Source organism: Chiloscyllium plagiosum, unplaced genomic scaffold, assembly GCF_037043375.1.
Source record: "Chiloscyllium plagiosum isolate Xiang-an unplaced genomic scaffold, Cpla_swu_hap1 HiC_scaffold_5, whole genome shotgun sequence".
Taxonomy (NCBI): Eukaryota; Metazoa; Chordata; class Chondrichthyes; order Orectolobiformes; family Hemiscylliidae; genus Chiloscyllium; species Chiloscyllium plagiosum.
The window spans coordinates 38,939,087-38,957,656 of NW_028270143.1; the positions used below are offsets into that span (position 1 = coordinate 38,939,087).

General features: G+C 39.6%; 1 protein-coding gene across 6 annotated transcripts in view; it reads left to right on the plus strand.

Annotated features, from left to right (window-relative positions):
• The window catches only part of etv1 (ETS variant transcription factor 1), a 143,762-nt gene extending 125,822 nt beyond the window's left edge, over nt 1-17,940 (plus strand). For all 6 annotated transcript variants that reach the window (XM_043689841.2, XM_087987117.1, XM_087987115.1 and 3 more), the window contains 3 exons: nt 3,291-3,460; nt 14,865-14,966; nt 17,519-17,940. In XM_043689841.2, the coding sequence (XP_043545776.1) occupies nt 3,291-3,460; nt 14,865-14,966; nt 17,519-17,740 (494 nt within the window). In that variant the 3' untranslated portion in view covers nt 17,741-17,940. The remainder of the gene's footprint in view (nt 1-3,290; nt 3,461-14,864; nt 14,967-17,518) is intronic.
• The last annotated feature ends 630 nt before the right edge of the window (nt 17,941-18,570 follow it).

Sequence of the window (18,570 nt, forward strand, 5' to 3'; positions counted from 1 at the left end):
AATATGGCAAAAAACATTATCTACCTTTAAACACCTTTCATTTGTGAAAGAGTCACAGTTGAAAATATTGTATTTGGAAACTATATGTGACACATATTGCAAATTGGCTCAAACATCCTCTCCATAAGTCATCAACAAATCACAATTGAACAGGTTACACATAGCATCATTTTCCAAAACATAAATCACCTCAGGGTTGGCCTGTTTTTAAAACTCCCACACAGAGCAAAATTGGGAAATACAATATGGGAGATTAAATTTCTTTTGGGGTTTACCCATTCTCTTGTTGCAGTTTACATAAATTATCCACCAAATTTCTAAAGATAAATTATTGAGAAACCTTGGGAAAAATAATGGCACAAACTTCTGCTCTGGGAGAACCTACATTTTCAGACTTACTATGGGAGTCGCCACAGAATATTCACGTGTGTAAGAGAGAAAACAAGGGAGTGAAAAACAAAAATAGGCAACAAACCCCTGCCCTTAAAATCAGCTGTTAGCAATTGCTCCCAGTTCCATTTTGAAAACTTTTTCCTCTCCCCTGAGCTCTAATCAGTGATAACCCCCATTTCCTGAAAACCAGAAATTGTTCCCAGTGCTCCCTGGTTCTGACCTTCTACCACTGATGATCTTTCCTACCCCTTGGTTAATCTGTCAGCCTGGCCAGCTGCCAGGCAAGGAACACCAGAATACAGAAATGTTAATGAAATCCTCTCATTATGTCTGATAGGACTTAGCCACTCCTGGTCCTGTCAAATGCATAATCTTTTTTAGCTCAATGGCACTCACCCCATTATGATCAGGTTCCATGAGTAATTGAATTGAATAAACTACAAGTCAATTATTAGGAAACCACCCCATATTTCTGTATTAACTCAGTGAAGATCTTTTAAAGCATTAAACAGATTGTTCTTTTTCATTTTTGCAATGAAAGAGGACAAGCAGCAAACTATATCCCAAATACAAAATGCAAAAATATTACAGTTTGAATCCCGAAAAGTGTGATTCAATGTAGGAAATTGACCAGTTTGTGTAAGAATGGGGAGAAATTGTTGGAGTAGGCTCAGATTCTATGATTTTACCTCCTCGCAATAATCTAATGATATTTAACAAACATGCTTTCAGTACCTAATCAGCATGCATTGTAACATATCAATGCTTAATTCCAGCAGCAGAAATTTCTCCTTCACTTATACTCAAAAGTAATTTGCTTACCTAGCAGAGTGGTATGTTGCAGCTGAATGTGTTCAGTTCATTGTTCACTTATCATAATTTCACAACTTAAGTTTGGTGCTCCAGGTCTTGGAATAAGCCCCAGTTTAGTGACAAAAGGTGCCTTGTTTTTAGTGTAAAATGTTCAGTGCTATCGTGAGAAAACAAAGCCTGACACAGAACCAAGGGTCATTGTGGTGAATGGTGAATGCTGACTACGTGTGGTTAATCTTGCAGTTTTTAATTCGAGCATGGAACCTCACTGTTGAAGAAATGGGAGCTACAGGGTTCCAGCCTCATTTCTGCTATTGTCCTTGCTATCACTGAGACTTGGCGTTAGGAGGGGAGCCTTATAAAGTCTTATAAACCTGTACCATTCACGGTTTATAAACTTTCACTTATAATCAGGTGACACTGAGAATCCAAATTGAAATGTGTCAGAGTTGAAATTGGGATGATGTAATAACCTTGTGAAATGTAATAGTTGTTCCAGAAGATTTTCATGAAACTTGGTCAAATCAGATCTGTGTATTAGAAGAGGTATAAACGATGTATTTCACATTTGGCTGAGGTCACAAATATTTAGCTACTAGTTCTTGAAAGATTGACTGTCAATACCAAGAGCATGACTTTCGAAATAGATGATGGTTAAAAAGGCTTGTGTGTTTATGTGTGTGCACATGCGTGTGTGCTTGTGTGTATGCATGTGTGTGCGTGCATGTGCACGTGTGTGCATGTGTGTTTGTGTGAGAGAGAGAGAGAGCTCTTGCTTGAGGTTTCTTTCAGTACTTTTTAATCTTGCTTCAGTGATTTTTTAAAAATTATTTTCCATTATGTATCAGCCATAAGCTTTTTCAAATTTAGTTTATATGTCTAGTTTGGAAGTACAAACAGTTTTATAGTGTACATGTAGAAACATGGAAAATTCAATTGGGGTAGGCCATTCAGCCTATCAAAACAGCTCTGCTATTCATCAAGATCATGGCTGATCCCCTATCCCAATGCCATACTTTCCCTATACCCTTTACACATTTGGGCTTTAGAAATCTATTTCTTTCCTAAGTGTATTTGGTGATTTGGTCTCCACAGTCTTCTGGCGCAGAGAACACCACAAGTTCACCACCTTCTAACTGAAGAACGTTCTCCCTCTCTCAGTCCGAAATGGCCTACCATGTATATACTGAGACCATGATTCATTGCTCAGGGGAAACATTATCCTGGTGTCCAGCCCTGTAGAATTCATTCAAGAGAATCAGTTTTGACTCTCCAAATTGATTTCACACAGAATTGCTGCAGGCTTTAGACAGATGCACTCATTTTCTAAGTTTCAAAGCCTGGTTCCAGAGAAACAATGACAGTATGCAATTATTTTTGAATTGCATAGCATAGTCCACCTATTTAAGCTTCCCTAAGCACTTCACAGGAGCATTACTGAACAAAATTTGACAACGAGACATAGAGTAGGGGAGGAAACTAAAAGCCTGATTAAAGAGTTGGCTGACAAGCAGCATCCTAAGGGAAGAAAGAGAGATGGAGGTTTGAGAGGGACTTCCAGAGCTTAAGGCTTAGGCAGCTGAAGGCACAGTCATCAATGGATATTGCAAATCACTGGTGTGGAAGAGGCTAGAATTGGGATAGCACAAAAACTGCAGTGGGTTGGAGAACTATAGGAAATGACAGAGGTAGAGAGTGGTGAGGTAATGGACTGATTTGAGATCAAGGATGAAGATTTTAAAATCATGAGGTTGTTAAACCTGGAGCTAGAGCTATCACACGAGTGATGAATAAGTGAGACTTGATGCAAGTTAGGACATAGCTGCAGAGTTTTAGATGTGTTTAAATGTATAGAGCCTATGAATTAAGAGGCCAGCCAGAGGAATTAGATTTGATTATTTGATCGAATACTAATTTCTGACAAATGTGAAACATGCCCGAAAACGTCGATTCTCCTGTTCCTTTGATGCTGCCTGGCCTGCTGCGCTTTTCCAGCAACACATTTTTAAGCTCTGATCTCCTGCATCTGCAGTCCACACTTTCTCCTAAATGTGAAACATTGCATGGTGTTAATGTTTCCACAGGTGACATCAAACAGGAGCCAGGCATATATCGGGAAGGACCCACTTACCAGCGTAGAGGCTCTCTCCAGCTTTGGCAGTTTCTAGTGGCTCTGCTGGATGATCCAGCAAACTCGCACTTTATTGCATGGACGGGACGTGGCATGGAATTCAAACTCATCGAGCCGGAGGAGGTGGGTTTCCATTGTTAGCACAACTTTAGTAAAATGTCATGGGGCACCTATTCAGCAAAGGAAGACTGGGAGGTTATGTGGTGGTGAGGGGTAATGAAATGTAGGGGATTGGTTGTTTAGTTGGCTAAATGGCCAGTTTGGAGTGCGTTGCGATGCCAACAGTCTGTTCTCAGATTTAATCCTCTTGTTCTGAAATTGAAATGGAATTTAATTGACTGGTGATCACTGCTGTCTTCAGTTATGTGCTTTACTGCAGCAAAGCAGGACACAACCTGGTTGGCGTAAATTGTTTACTGGCTCCAGATACCCCAAGAGTAATTAATTGGTCTGATCAATTGATCAGCTCATTTGACCAGGTCAATTTCTAACTAATTTGAAGAAATAACAACACATTACGATGTGCCCAGGTGAATGCGCACCCAAAGATTTGGTTGCAATATGACAAACAGATCTTTTCATCATGCAGTGCTACTCTACCTCTGGACCAGAAGGTTGGGAGTCAGATCCTACCTGCTCAAGAGGTCTGTTGTGACATTTTTGAACAGGTTGATGAAAATAACCACAAATGGGCCCAGTCATCCAAATCTCATAGTCTTGATCTGGGAGTGTGACTGGTTTTGCAGCTAAGAGCTGACAGATTGACTGGCAGCATTGAGTGTTCTTGAATGCTTAAAATTATGTAACTTCTTCTGCTATTTTGTTGAATTACATCCTGATTCGCTGGGAACAAATTGTGCTGAAATTTCATGCCAGGAAATTTGGGGGAACGTTAACTATGACTCGTTGCCATCAATTTAAATGGAAACCATCTACACCATGCACCTGGGATCAGGAGTTAACATTCTTCAATCGAGCTGTGAAGTTCGAAAAGCCACCCAAGTCTGTGAGAGTATGTATGTACGGACAAATGTATAATTTCAATTTTACTTGCACTGACCGACACGAATGGTAGTTGGATAAGGTGAGAGTACCTTGCAAGGAACAAACAGGCCAGAGACAAGCCACACTCCATTTAAAGTACACACGATCACAGCCACACCTCAATCTTAAAAGGGCAGTGCAGTTCAAATAGTGAACATAAATAATAGGAAACATTGATGAGAACAGAATATAGTGAGCTTTTACTCAGCAGTGTCCAGCAGGATAAGCAAAATTGCTCTTGAGGTAAGTCTCACTATTAATAACAATTCCAAATTTAGATCTGTTGATTTCAGAATCATTGTTTTGACATTTGCATTGAATCTAATGTGGAACCTGTGTGGCTTGAGTTGGCTACTGGTCTGAGTCATACCAAGGACAGACAATTTAATCTAATCATTTACAGTCATACGGCATTGAAACAGACCCTTCAGTCTAACTCATCCATGCCGACCATACATCCTAATCTGACCTAGTCTCATTTGCCAGTATTGGCTCTTATCCCTTTAAACCCTTCCTATTCATATATCCACCCAGATGCCTTTTAAATATTTTAATTGTACCAGCCTTCACCACTTCCTCTGACAGCTCATTCCATACACGCACTACCCTCTGTGTAAAAAAGTTACCCTTCAAGTCCTTTTTAACACTTCCCTTCTCACCTGAAACCTATGCCATCTAGTTTTGGACTCCACCACTTTATGAAAAGGACCTTGGCTATTCATCCTACCCATGCCCCTCATGATTTTATAATTCTCTTTAAGATTATCTTTCAGCTTCCTACGCTCCAAGGAAAAAAATACCCCAGCCTATTCAGACTCTCCCTATAGCTCAAACTTTCCAGTACCAGCAACGTCCTTGTAAAATCTTTTCTGCACCCTCTCAAGTTTAATAGCATCCTTCCTCAGATCAACTTATTGTTAATTTGCAGCAAATTTTATGTACCAGCAATAGATTATTTGTTTGAAATGGGCAGCAATATTTTACAGTCCATATAAAATTGACCAGGTTGGTGACTTGCAGAAGAGTTACACCCAAAATGTCGACTTCTCCACCTCCTGATGCTACCTGGCTTGCTGTGTTCTTCCAGCCTCCTGCTTGTCTAACTTGGACTCCAGCATCTGCAGTTTTTTTTGTCTCTGGTGACCTTATCCTTGCAGCTGAAGCTTTCTTTATAACCAGCTATTATAACTGACAAAGACCTGATAATTGTGATCATGAAGTAGAAACTCAGTAAATATACAGCATTCTCCATTAGGTTTAATGATATCTTGGAATCATACAATACCGAAGAAACACTTTAGCCCACCAAATGCACTACACCTACATGAGCATTTTATACGAGCACTGTGTCCATGCTATAATGTGTTTAGGTTTTAACTGAACACATGTGGGATAGATGGTGAGCTTGACAGGAAGTTTATGCAAAAGAAAATTCTTCAGTTGAGTACTTTAATGCTAAGATAAACGATGGATTCCTGTTAGTGTTAGAGTTATACTGGAACAGAAAATAATTTACTTTAAATAATAATGCTTGATTTATGAAAATCTTCCCATATTTGTTGACTGAATTTAGATGCTTGAGTGCTTATTCTCATAAATAAAAGATCCACTTGCATATTATGGAATAATTTCTCTGGAGTCAGAACCAAGTTAAAAATTTTTAAAGGAATACGTTGTATACTTTCCAGTAATTTCAGTATAAGTGTCCTGTTGGACAATTATTTGATAAGACTGACCCCCACACTAAACAGCGCCTGGACTCATGACTTTGCATTCCTGCCAAAACCTTTATTCCAAGCGCTTTTACAGCTTTTTGCTTTTGAACTGAGTTTTGAGAGGTTGCTGAAAATTGTGTGTTTTATGTCCAGGACAAACAAACAAAAACATGTTCAGACTAGCCTGGGGGAATGTTGCTCACTCCTCCTCTGGCTGTGGAGATGTGTGCATTTCTGTTGCCTCACGTTTCTCTATGAAGGACTAGTAGATCACAACAGTGTGAAGCTTGTGGACTTTGTCAATGACTGGAGTGAAGTGCAAGGGAATGATTCAGTCTAGCATTGCCGAGTCTCTTTGCTGCAAAACTCTTAGGTCGATTATGAACATTAGTATAACAACACAATTGTCTTATTGCTTTTGATTCACTGGGCATTATAAAAGGGTAGAAATTCATCTTGGGCAGTGGCGCACATTGAATATAAATGACCTCTTACCAGCAGAGACTGATATTTTAATTCCATTGGCATGCAATGGAAGAAAATGTTGAACTTTGTGTATGTCCGGCAGTCATTCAACACCACTTGTTTTAGTCCAGAGATATATTCCTAACCTAAAATATTCTTTAATGATTTCTATATTAAAATTACAATTTATGTATTTACTAATTTTCTTACCATTTATCAAAGGGAGTAAATGCACGTTTTAAGCTGATGTTGAAGTTAAGTTGTGATGGATAATATTGGCTGGAATGGCTCTGCAGTAGCATTGCAGTCCCTAATAGGCAATATATTCCATCTGGGACAAACCAAACCCAATAGTCTTGATTTCTATCCTGTGTATTCAAACCGGGAGCAATATAAATATAAGGCAATTTGCGCAGTGGGTTGTGCACCACCAGTAACGTATTAATTTACCACCTTTCATGTAGTAAAACTTCTTTAGACCCTTCACTGGAGCAATATAAGACAAAACATGACACTGAGTCAAATAAGGTGATATTAGCAGAAATGGCCAAACCCTTGATGAAAGTATTATGTGTCTTAAAGAAGGAAAGGTAAAAGGGCTCTGAGGTTTTGGATGAGAATTCCAGAGTTTAGGACCTAGGCAACTGAAGCCCAATGATTAAAACTGGGGACACTCAGGTGGTCAGAAGTCTGAGAGGGTTGTAGGACTGAAGGAGGTTGCGGAGAAAGAATGGAGTGAGGACATGGAGAGCTTTGGAAATAAGAGTAAATATTACGCAGCCTATAACATGTAATTGTGCATTGTCAAAAACAAAACTCTAATGTGTATCTTATCACCATATTGCATGAAGGGCAATCGAACATATGCTTCAAATGAATGTTACAGATTTAGCAAGGTAAATGGAACTCAGAGGAAGTGGAGGAGATCCGTTACTAGTTCAGCTGGAGTGTAACTGGAACTGCTCTGTCAATGTAACCTGACCAATACGACAGTGAGGACAAAGGTGCACATCTACATGTAACATTCTCATTTCTATTATAGATTCAAAAGGCTGGAGATAATATGAAAGAAATAGTACTTGTTTGTGAAGAAAGAAATCAATAATAACTGGCCCCAGTTCAAATTTAAACCATAATGTGTTTGAACTACTTTGGATCATACATAGATTGTTAGGAGACATGGTTCCTGGTAATTCAGGAATCAAGAACCACAAGGAAACTCAGTCCCAAATGGGAAATAAAAAAAAACCCTTGGGCATGGAAGTCTTTAATTCACAATTTTTGAAATACAAATGTAAAGAACTGTTCACCTTTAGATATGGTATTACAAATTGGATTATTGGGGATTATCTTGCAAAGTTACCTATTATACTGATCGCCATTATGTAAATGTTCAAGTGCATCAGAATATCTTTTCATTGTGAAAAGTGGTCTTATGCATTTGAAATGAAAGAAAACACTTTCTGTGATCTCCATTAAAATATGCAAGGTGATTATAATGCCCGGAGTCCTTTCTCAATAAGCACTAAAGCCTTCAGCAGCTTTCTCTAACAGAAACAAAAGTAACCTGTTCCTGGTCTGCTTTGACTGATGGAATATTAGCTGTAGAAGAAGTGGGAAAAAAAGCAGTCAGCTTTTTAAGTTTCAATAACTCAATTGTTTACATTTCCCAATGTTCATGGGAAGACCATGGGTTTCATTGTTCTTGAGCTGAAAATGTGTTGCTGGAAAAGCGCAGCAGGTCAGAATTCCTGAAGAAGGGCTTATGCCCGAAACATTGATTCTCCTGCTCCTTGGATGCTGCCTGACCTGCTGCGCTTTTCCAGCAACACATTTTCAGCTCTGATCTCCAACATCTGTAGTCCTCACTTTCTCCTCCTCCACTGTTCTTGAACCAACCTGTTCAAAAGCCTTATTGCACACCTCTGGAACAGGTGGGACATGAACCCAGACTGCCTGGTTCAAAGGTAGGGCTACTTCCACTGCACCAAGTTTCAAGAACACTTGAACTGCTTGCTCCAGCTGAGGGCTGAGTTCACAGTTTGGTTGTCATAGAGTCATAGAGATGTACAGCATGGAAACAGACCCTTCGGTCCAACCTGTCCGTGCCAACCAGATATCCCAACCCAATCTAGTCCCACCTGCCAGCACCCGGCCCATATCCCTCCAAACCCTTCCTATTCATATACCCATCCAAATGCCTCTTAAATGTTGCAATTGTACCAGCCTCCACCACATCCTCTGGCAGCTCATTCCATACACGTACCACCCTCTCCGTGAAAAAGTTGCCCCTTAGGTCTCTTTTATATCTTCCCCCTCTCACCCTAAACCTATGCCCTCTAGTTCTGGACTCCCCGACCTCAGGGAAAAGACTTTGTCTATTTATCCTATCCATGCCCCTCATAATTTTGTAAACTTCAGCCTCTGACGCTCCAGGGAAAACAGCCCCAGCCTGTTCAGCCTCTCCCTGTAGCTCAAATCCTCCAACCCTGGCAACATCCTTGTAAATCTTTTCTGAACCCTTTCAAGTTTCACAACATCTTTCCAATAGGAAGGAGACCAGAAACGCACGCAATATTCCAACAGTGGTCATTGACGTGGTTAACAGGTGTAAACAAATCTTCAATGTGACTATTGAAGTAGGTGTTTGTTTGTACAATGGATTGACTGCTTGAGGGAGTTTATGACTTTTTTTAAGCGGCATTTTTTTCAGTGTGCCATGTGGTTTCAGCTAAAGTTCTACTAGTTGGAATTATTGAAGTCTGTCCGCAGTGGATATTGGAGGGATGCAGGGAATTCCTGAAGAAGGGCTTATTCCCGAAACGTCGATTCTCCTGCTCCTTTGATGCTGCCTGACCTGCTGCGCTTTTCCAGCAACACATTTGTATGCATAAATTTTTTTTCCCTTAATAGTAGGTTGTGGCAGATGAATTTCTGCAGGTGTCTGTGCTGGAACCTTGGCTTTTTCTGATTGGTATCAATGACTAAGGTGAAGGAGATAGGTCTTGGCATGTAAGCTTACAAGTGACACAGAGGTAGGAAAGTTTGTTGTGAAGTGGAGACAAGGAAGTTGCAGACAGATATAGATGGGTTGAGTGAGTGAACAAAGTTTTAGTAAATGGAGTATAACATGGAAAAGTTGTTCACTTTGAAAGGAAGAATTAAAAGGTGGAATTATTGTTTAAACAGAGAATGACTGCAGAATTCTAAGGTGCAAAGGGGATCTAGATGTTCTCAAGCAGAAGTCACTAAACATTTGCATGCAAGTACCTAGAAGACTAATGGAATACTACCCTTTATTATTGAACTGAAAAGTAAGAACTCAAATCAGATCAAATTACTACTGATGCTGAAGTGAAATAAAAGTCAGGAGTTGCTGCAGAAACTTACGAGATATGACACCATCTGTGAGTTTCACCAGCATGTTCTGCTTTTATTATAAAATACTGATTTTTTTTCAGATACTTGGGCCTTAGTGAGACTATATCTCAAAAATTGTATGCAGTTTTGTGTCCTGATTTTAGGAACAATCTCAAAATGATGCAGGCTGTTCAGAAGAGGTTCATTGGAATAATAACTAGACTGAGTGAGATGTCTTATGAGGAAAAATTGGGAGGACTAGGCCTCTTTTCATTGTAGAAGTGTGAGGGGTGATTTCACTGAAATGTATAAGATCCTGAATGGTTTTAACAAGGTGTGTGTGGAAAGGGTGTGTTCTCCTTGTGGTGAGTTCAGAACTGGGGAAGGAAGTGATAAGAGTCCAATCAGGGAAGGGGCCAAATGAGACTTGGTATTGGGAAATAAGCCCGGTTAGGTAACTGAAGTTTCAGTGACGGAGCATTTTGAAACAGTGATCATAATTCCAGAAGTTTTAAGTTGCTTGTGGATAAGGATAAGAGTTATCCTTGGGTAAAAGTACTAAACTGGGGGGAGGATAACTGCGACAATATTAGGCAGGAACTAGGGAATATAGATTGGGACTGGCTGTTTGAGGATAAATCCACATCTATCATGTGGGAATCTTTCAAAGGCTGGTTGATTTGGGTTCAGGACCAGCATGTTCCTATAAAAATGTCGGATAAGGATGGCAAGATTTGGGAACCTTGGATGACCAAGAGAAACTGTGAACCTAAACAGAAAGAACGAGGAAGCAGATGTAAGGTATAGGAATCAGAAGGCAGACAGAGCCCTCACGGAATATAAAGAAAGGAGGGAAAAAGTTAAACCAGGAGTTGGGAGGGCTAAAAGGGCCACAAAGTGACCTTGGTAAACAGGATTAAGGAAAATCCCAAGATGTTTTTTATACAAGGAGCAAGGGGGTACCTAGGGTCGGTCCATTCAGGAACAAAGATGGAAATTGGAGCCGGAGGATGTGGTTGAGATCCTTAGCTGTCCTGTGGTAAACCTCTATCAAATTCTTAATTAAGGTCCTTGATACTTCGCATCAATATTCACAAAGGAGATGGATTTGGTGGATGATACACCTATAGAGGGGTATGCTGATATTCTAGGACATGTCGATATAAGATTGGAGGTGTTGGGTGTAGCCTTAATGTAGGTAGTCCCCAGGACCTAATGGGATCTATCCCAGACTTCTGAGGGAGGCAAGGCAAGAAATTGCTGGGACCTTGTACAAAATCTTTGTATTCTTTCTAACCAAATGAGAGATCCGAGAAGACTGGAGGAATAGCCTTTGTTTAAGAAGAGCAATGGAAATAATCCAGGAAATTACAGGCTGGTGAACCTTACAATAGTGGAAGAGAAATTATTGGAGAAGATTTTTAGAGACAGGATTTAATCACATTTGGTAAAATATGGACTAAATAATGACAGGCAGCATGGCTATGTGCAGGAAAGGTTGTGTCTCACAGACTTGATTGAGTTTTTTGAAGAAGTGACAAAGATGGGTGAGGGCAGAGTGGTGGATGTTGTCACTAGATTTTAGCAAGGTCTTTGACAAGGTCCTTCCTGGCAGGCTGACACAAAGGTGAAGTCACATGGGATCCATGGTGAGCTGGTAAGTTGGATACAGAACTGTCTTTAGCATGAAAGACAGAGAGTTGAGATAGAAAGGTGTTTTTCTGACTGCAGAACTGTGACCAGTGTTGTTCCACAGGGATCAGTGCTGGGAAGATTTCCAGAGAATATAGCAGGATATAGAGAGGCTGAAGACATGAATGGAGAAATGGCAGATGAAGTTTAATCTGGACAAATGCAAGATGATAAATTTTGGAAGGTCTAATGCAGACGGTAGTAAACAGTAAATGGCAGAACCTTTCGAAGCATTAACCTACAGAGGGGTTTAGTAAGGCAACATTTGGAATATTGCATACAGTATTGGTTGCTACACCACTAAAAGGATGTGAAGGCTTTGGAAAGGACAAAGAAATATTTTACGAGGATGTTGTCTGGTTTGGAGAGTATCAGCTACGAGGAGACATTGGATGAGCTTAGTTTGTTTTCAGTTGAATTTCAAAGGCTGAAGGGTGACTTGATAGAAATTTAGAAAGATATGAGAAGCATGGATAGAATGGATAGTCTAAGTCTTTTTCCCTGACTAGAAACGTCAATTGTTAGGTGACATGGTTTAAATAACAGGGGGAAAGTTTAAAGGAAATGTGAGAAACAAGCTTTAACACAGAGAGTGGTAAGTGCTTGGAATGTGCTGCCAGAGGAGGTGGCAGAAGCAGATACAATAGCAGCATTTAAGAGGAATCTTGATAGATACACGGACATGCAGGGATTAAAGGGATATGGACTGAATAGAGGCACAAGGTTTTTATTTTAGAAAGGCGTTATGTGTTGGTGCAAACTTGCTGGGCCAAAGGGCCTGCTTCTGTGCTGTATTTAGTTCTTTTGCACTTTGTACTAATAGTGTAAACTGTGTGTTATTTTGTGGATTGCAGTTTATTCCACAAACTGCATTTGCTCCTGAGTGTTACTGCGTGAACTGCTTTCAATTTAATGTTAAGGAAAATGGGTTTTAGACACCAAAGGTTGAATTTTCTATGGAAGCAGTCATGAGACAGGACCAGGAGCAAAGTTGTAAAACTGCAGTTGGCTCAGCTAATTATTGCTTCTGATTGGAGGAGGAGTCAGTATGATCTCCCATTTCCCTCAGCTGTGCTCACCTCTCCCAGTGGGGCACTGTTAATGTTAGTCTACATCCAGAAAAATAGAGGAACAATGTCAGAAAACTAAGTTAGTTCTAATCATTCTGATGTCTCATAAAATTTACTTCTTAGTTTTGTTTCAAGTAACTGTTTGTTTCTCTTTTTGTGTCATTTCCACTACAAGGGTAACCTAATACTGTACCTGTGAGAAAGAAGAAAAACACAAAATAGGAAAGGCACAGCGATTAAACTCAGAAAACATGAACAGATATTAAAGAATTGAAAGAGGAGTGAAGTGTGTTTTCCTTGGAGCGTCGGACGCTGAGGGGAAACCTTATAGAGGTTGATAAAATCATGAAGGACATAGATAGGAGAAATAGACAAGGTCTTTTTCCTGGGGTGGGGGAGTCCAGAACTAGAGGACATAGTTTTAGGATGAGAGAGCAAAGATTTAAAAGGGACATAAGGGACAACTTTTTCACACAAAGGATGGTGTCACGTATGGAATGAGCTGCCAGTGGAAGTGGAGGCTGATTCAATTACAACAATTAAAAGGCATTTGGTTGGATATGGGAATTGGAATGGTTTAGAGGGATATGGACCAAGTGCTAGCGAATGGGACAAGATTAAATTAGGATATCCGGTTGGCATGGACAAGTTGGGCCAAAGGATCTGTTTCTGTGCTGTACATCTCTATAGTTCTATGACTCTATGAAAGACTAATAAAAAAGGGAAATAGAATTAATTATACATTAATCACTAATAAATGTGAAAATGATAGAAATTAACTATTCTTTTATCTTGAATGTCAAATCTTAGTTTGCAATCAGTAACTTGATTTCTTTTTAATGGAAATACAACTTTTGTGATGCAGATTTAATTATTAGTGTGAAAAGAATTATTTAAAACTGACAGTTGGCTCAGTCTTGGAACAGGATTTTTTGTTTTATTTTCCTTTAAAGGTCTTGATTACAGTGTATTTACTGCATTAGACCTCAGTACACAATACCAGAGGGAAAAAAACCCAGCAAAGGCAACAGACAATTGGGAATTGCAACAAAATCAACAACTTGCAATTATATAGCATCTCTAATATATAAAAAAAACTGCCCAAAGTGATTTACAGAGGTGTGGTTAGAGAAAAACATTTGGCTAAACGAGTCAAAAATTTTAGGAGGGCTGACTGAAACCATGATCAAAAAGGTGGATTTTAAGGAGCATGTTAAGAAAGAATAGCAATGTTAGGGAGGCCATGAAAAGTATGGAGCACTTAAACTCATATCAATAATAGAGGGCTAATGATTGTTATATAGGCTTGCTTTGTTTGAATGTAAATGCCTGATTCAGAATATAATTTATATTTTGTTTTTCATAGCTTCTCTGAAATTTATGGGTTGTTTAAGTTTAGCGTGAAATGTAGGTTAGATTACTTACAGTGTGGAAACAGGTCCTTCGGCCCAACAAGTCCACACTGACCCTCCAAAGAGCAACCCACCCAGCCCCCTACATTTACCCCTTCACCTAACACTATGGGCAGTTTGCATGGCCAATTCACCTATCCTGCACATCTTTGGACTACAGGAGGAAACCGGAGCAAATCCATGCAGACACAGGGAGAATGTGCAAACTCCACACAGACAGTTGCCTGAGGCGGGAATTGAACCCAGGTCTCTGGTACTGTGAGGCAGCAGTGCTAACCACAGTGCTGCCCATAAGACTCGACTCTGATGGGATTCGAACCCACAACCTTTGAATAGCAACCTTAACAAAGGCGGACAAGTCCAACGTGCTTGCCATTGCACCACAGAGCCAGCCCTTGTTGTAGACAATCGTTTATTTTCCAGTTTGCATGTTCTGATAGCTTCAAGTCCATTATTGAGAGGATTTCATTCAGTGCAGTGTTTTGGTTTGAATGCTATTCCAATAAGCTGGAATCATTCCTGACATGCGTATGTCAGATGTTACCAACGATTACATTTTTAACGTGTTCAAATCTGTCTCGATGAAATTACTGAACTAGTGCCAGCATGTAAATGATTGAGTACTGGGGCCTCAGGTTCATTGGGAAAAGAATTTTGGACCATAAGGCATGAGGGTATTGGCCTGAAATATTGTTTCTACATTTCGTGGAACTATGGTTGAAATGTGTAAATCATAATGTTATATTAATGGCAATGTTTTCTGAATTAGGTAGCGCGACGTTGGGGAATCCAGAAGAATCGTCCTGCTATGAATTATGACAAGCTGAGCCGTTCACTGCGCTATTACTATGAGAAAGGCATCATGCAGAAAGTAAGGGACAAGCTTGAGTCATTTTATTCATAATTTCTTCAAATGTTAGTTGAATAATATCCAGATGAGATACAGATATATTGCATGCCGATTGGAGTGGGGGAAACCCCCATGTATGACACATTTCAATCCAATTAAATGGATTCCCATTGTTTTTAAGAATATCCAATGCCTTTCTTGGACCTGTAACTTGGAGCTCTACATTTGCATTCTTTTAATCCTCAGGACTTATACTGAGTCAAAAGACTGTCAAGAATACCTCATCTAAGTAATGATTGCTTCTCCATTCATTCTGGATTCGGCAAAAGTTCAACTGGGCAACATAGTCAGAAACTATGTGGTTCAGAATAAATAAGTACAAAGTTTAATCTGCTCGATATTTGCTGTGATAGTTGATATAAGAGAAGTATATTGTTCAGGTTTCCATCGCCTGACTTTTTACTTGGCTGCTTCCAGAGGCATGTATTTTGGCAATCAGAGTCATCTGTGATCTCCAAAATTTACACTTAAAACTCTGCCAACACCTGTTGACATTGGACAATAAAATCTCAAAATGTCTTAGTTCAATCTGCAATGGAGTAGCACTTCTGTTCAGTACGTGTTTGTGCCCTTTGCCTCTTCTGATATTTTGAATTCAGTGCATTTGCACCTTTTAAGTTAGCAACCTAGTTTTGTTTTCAGTCCTTCTGGGGTACCTGCCTCAGTAAGAAAGAGAGATGTTGGAGTAGCACTTTACCACAGGATGAGTGGATGACTGGGAGCTCGAGCAATTAACAAGAGCTCGACAATTAACAATATGATGGACGTCGAAAGGTATCCAACATTCAACTAAAAGAAAGCACCTACAAGAATCTAATCATTTGAACACATCCTTATAAATTGGAGGAGTACAAAGAACAGCATAGGGTGACAAGGCAGGTAGTAAGAGCTACAAAAAGGAGGTGAAAGAAAACTGCAAAGGAAGTTAAAATTAACAGAGGATTGGAGTTTATTGCTTTGGATCCACTATGTCATCAACAAATGGGAAATCAGTTCTTGCTAGCAACAGGATCGATAATACAGTTTTCCAGAAGGTTGCTCTTGGCTCTGCTTGATCAATCACATGTGTGGCAGCTCTGGGGTCTTCGCAGCCCCAATAGGAAAGGTACATATGCCATAGCAATTTATGGACCACAAGGGCAGCTTAATATGAGGGTGTCCTTAGAGGTGTGAATGAAAAGCAAAAATGATGAAAATGCAACATATTAATTCTTTCATTCGGCAGCAAAAGTGTGTTTTCTTACCCACATGCTATCCTTGGTGCATGGAACTGTTATTTCCTTTTGAATGCGTGCTAACATGTAGTACTTGGAACCATGGATTGATGTGGGGTTATGAGGAATCCTGAGGGAATGGGTAAAGATACAAAAAGTTACAGAAGAGGTGATGACTTAGTAGTATTGTTGCTGGACTGTTAGTCCAGACACTCAACTAATATTCGGGGGACCTAGGTTTGAATCCCATTGTGACAGGTAGTGGAATTTGAGTTCAACAAATATCCAAACTGAGAGTCTAACAGCACCACAAATCCATTGTTGGTTGTTGTAAACACCCATTTTGTTCACTCATGTCCTTTAGGGAATTAGATTGCTGACCTTACCTGGTGTGGCCTACATGTGATGCCAAACCCCAGACCAATGCAGTTGATTCTTAACTGCCCCTGTCTAGGAAATAAATGCTGGCCTAGCCAGCGGTGCCCTGATCCTGTGAATGAATAACAAAAAAGATGGGGATGATTGTCGTGGCAAGAGCGCTGGTGTGAGTGTTGGAGGGATATTTTAGGTTTTTTCCTATTATTTTACTTTGTGGACAGTGTTGGAGCTCCAAAGCAGGCTGTCTGTCCAAGCTGCCTCAGAACCCAGCAGTCTTCTCAGCTCTTTTGCCTGAATTTCAGTCAGATTGAACTCTCCCTCCCTTTGGACTGCAAAGTTGGAAGTGTAGATAGCCATATTTACAGGCAGAGTTGCTCCCACCTCTGTGTATGCAACCTAGGAACATAAATTGGGGCTTAACCTCCTAATTATAACAATAGAGGAAGAAGTGCAATGAATCAATGGGTATCTCTGATGAATCAGCAATTTTTAATTATGCTTTTTGTGTTATAAGGATGAAGAGAACAATTAAATTTGAAAGATAAAATCTTGTTTTCCCTACCCTTTAAATAAGTGCGCAGGATTACATTTATTGTCTGGAACTGATTTTCACTGTACGTTTAGATGTTCTTCAGGCAGTAAAAAAAGAGATAGAGATCATTAACATACCTGGTTTGATAAACATTGACTTATCTAGCAGTAGCTAATAAGAAGCTCAAAGAACTTCAAAGAAATATTAATGGCAGTAAGATCTTTCTTATGTTTGAATTTTGCATTTTTTAACCTTTTAATTTTAAAGTTTCAAATTCTAGGTTTAGGACTGGCCAGTAATGTAACCTTTGACTACATCAGTCTAATGGTGCTTTTGGTTTATTTTGAAGAGCAAGTCTTTATGGGAAACTGTTTCTCTCATTTCTGCAGGTCGCTGGAGAAAGATATGTGTATAAATTTGTCTGTGATCCAGAAGCACTTTTCTCGATGGCTTTCCCAGACAACCAGAGGCCAGTGCTGAAAACTGATATTGAGCGTCATATCAATGAAGAGGACACTGTCCCTCTCTCCCACTTTGATGAGAACATGGCCTATATACAAGATAGTGGCTGTTGCAATCCCCATCCATATAATGAAGCCTATGTGTACTGATGCAACATATTTGGGGAAAATGACTCCTTGTTTCTTTTCTTTTCTCTATTATTTTTCTCTGTAGACCATGACCCAGGATTTACTTCATCTCTTCAGCATCTCTGACATCAAGTAATGGGTCCACGGTTTCTGTCGCATTAACCCCATGGTCCACCACCAGGGACAGTGCACTTTATGAAAAGACTCATTCGAGTTCTACATGTTTTTTTCAGGGTAGGGTGGGTGGGGAGTGGGAGTGGGAGTGGTTGGTGTTGGGGAGAGGGGAGTGGTTTTCATTTAGCCTACATGCTTTTCTTTGGAGGGTAAGGAGGGATGGGAGGGTCGGGAATTGCGGACATTTACATGGTTTGATCGATGCTATCATATGGATTTTTGTTTCATATCAGCTAAAAAACTTACTAAGTGAAAGTTACAAGAAATCTGCTGATATCAGTAATAAAAGAAATTGCATATCTAATATTGCTGTGTTAACACAGCCAGCACTCTTTAAAAATCTATATCTGAGTAGGTACATAGTACTTTTTTGTCAGGTACACATTAATATACAGTCAAGCATTTTACTGCTGTGTCATATTTGTTAAAAATATATGAATACTAGATTATGCTGAAGCTTCTGCTGCAGTCTCCTTTTCTGTAAATTCTTTTAAATAAGGGTTTATTGCAGACATCTGAAGTATTGTTCTAAGTCCAGGTAGTATTTCAGGACAATGAATAGACAACACGAAACATTCACTGCTTAGGATATAGCTTATGCTGTAGATATACTATAAGCAACTGTACGCTTTAGGAATTGGTAAAAGATTATTCACCTGCAACTTGTAAAAGGAATT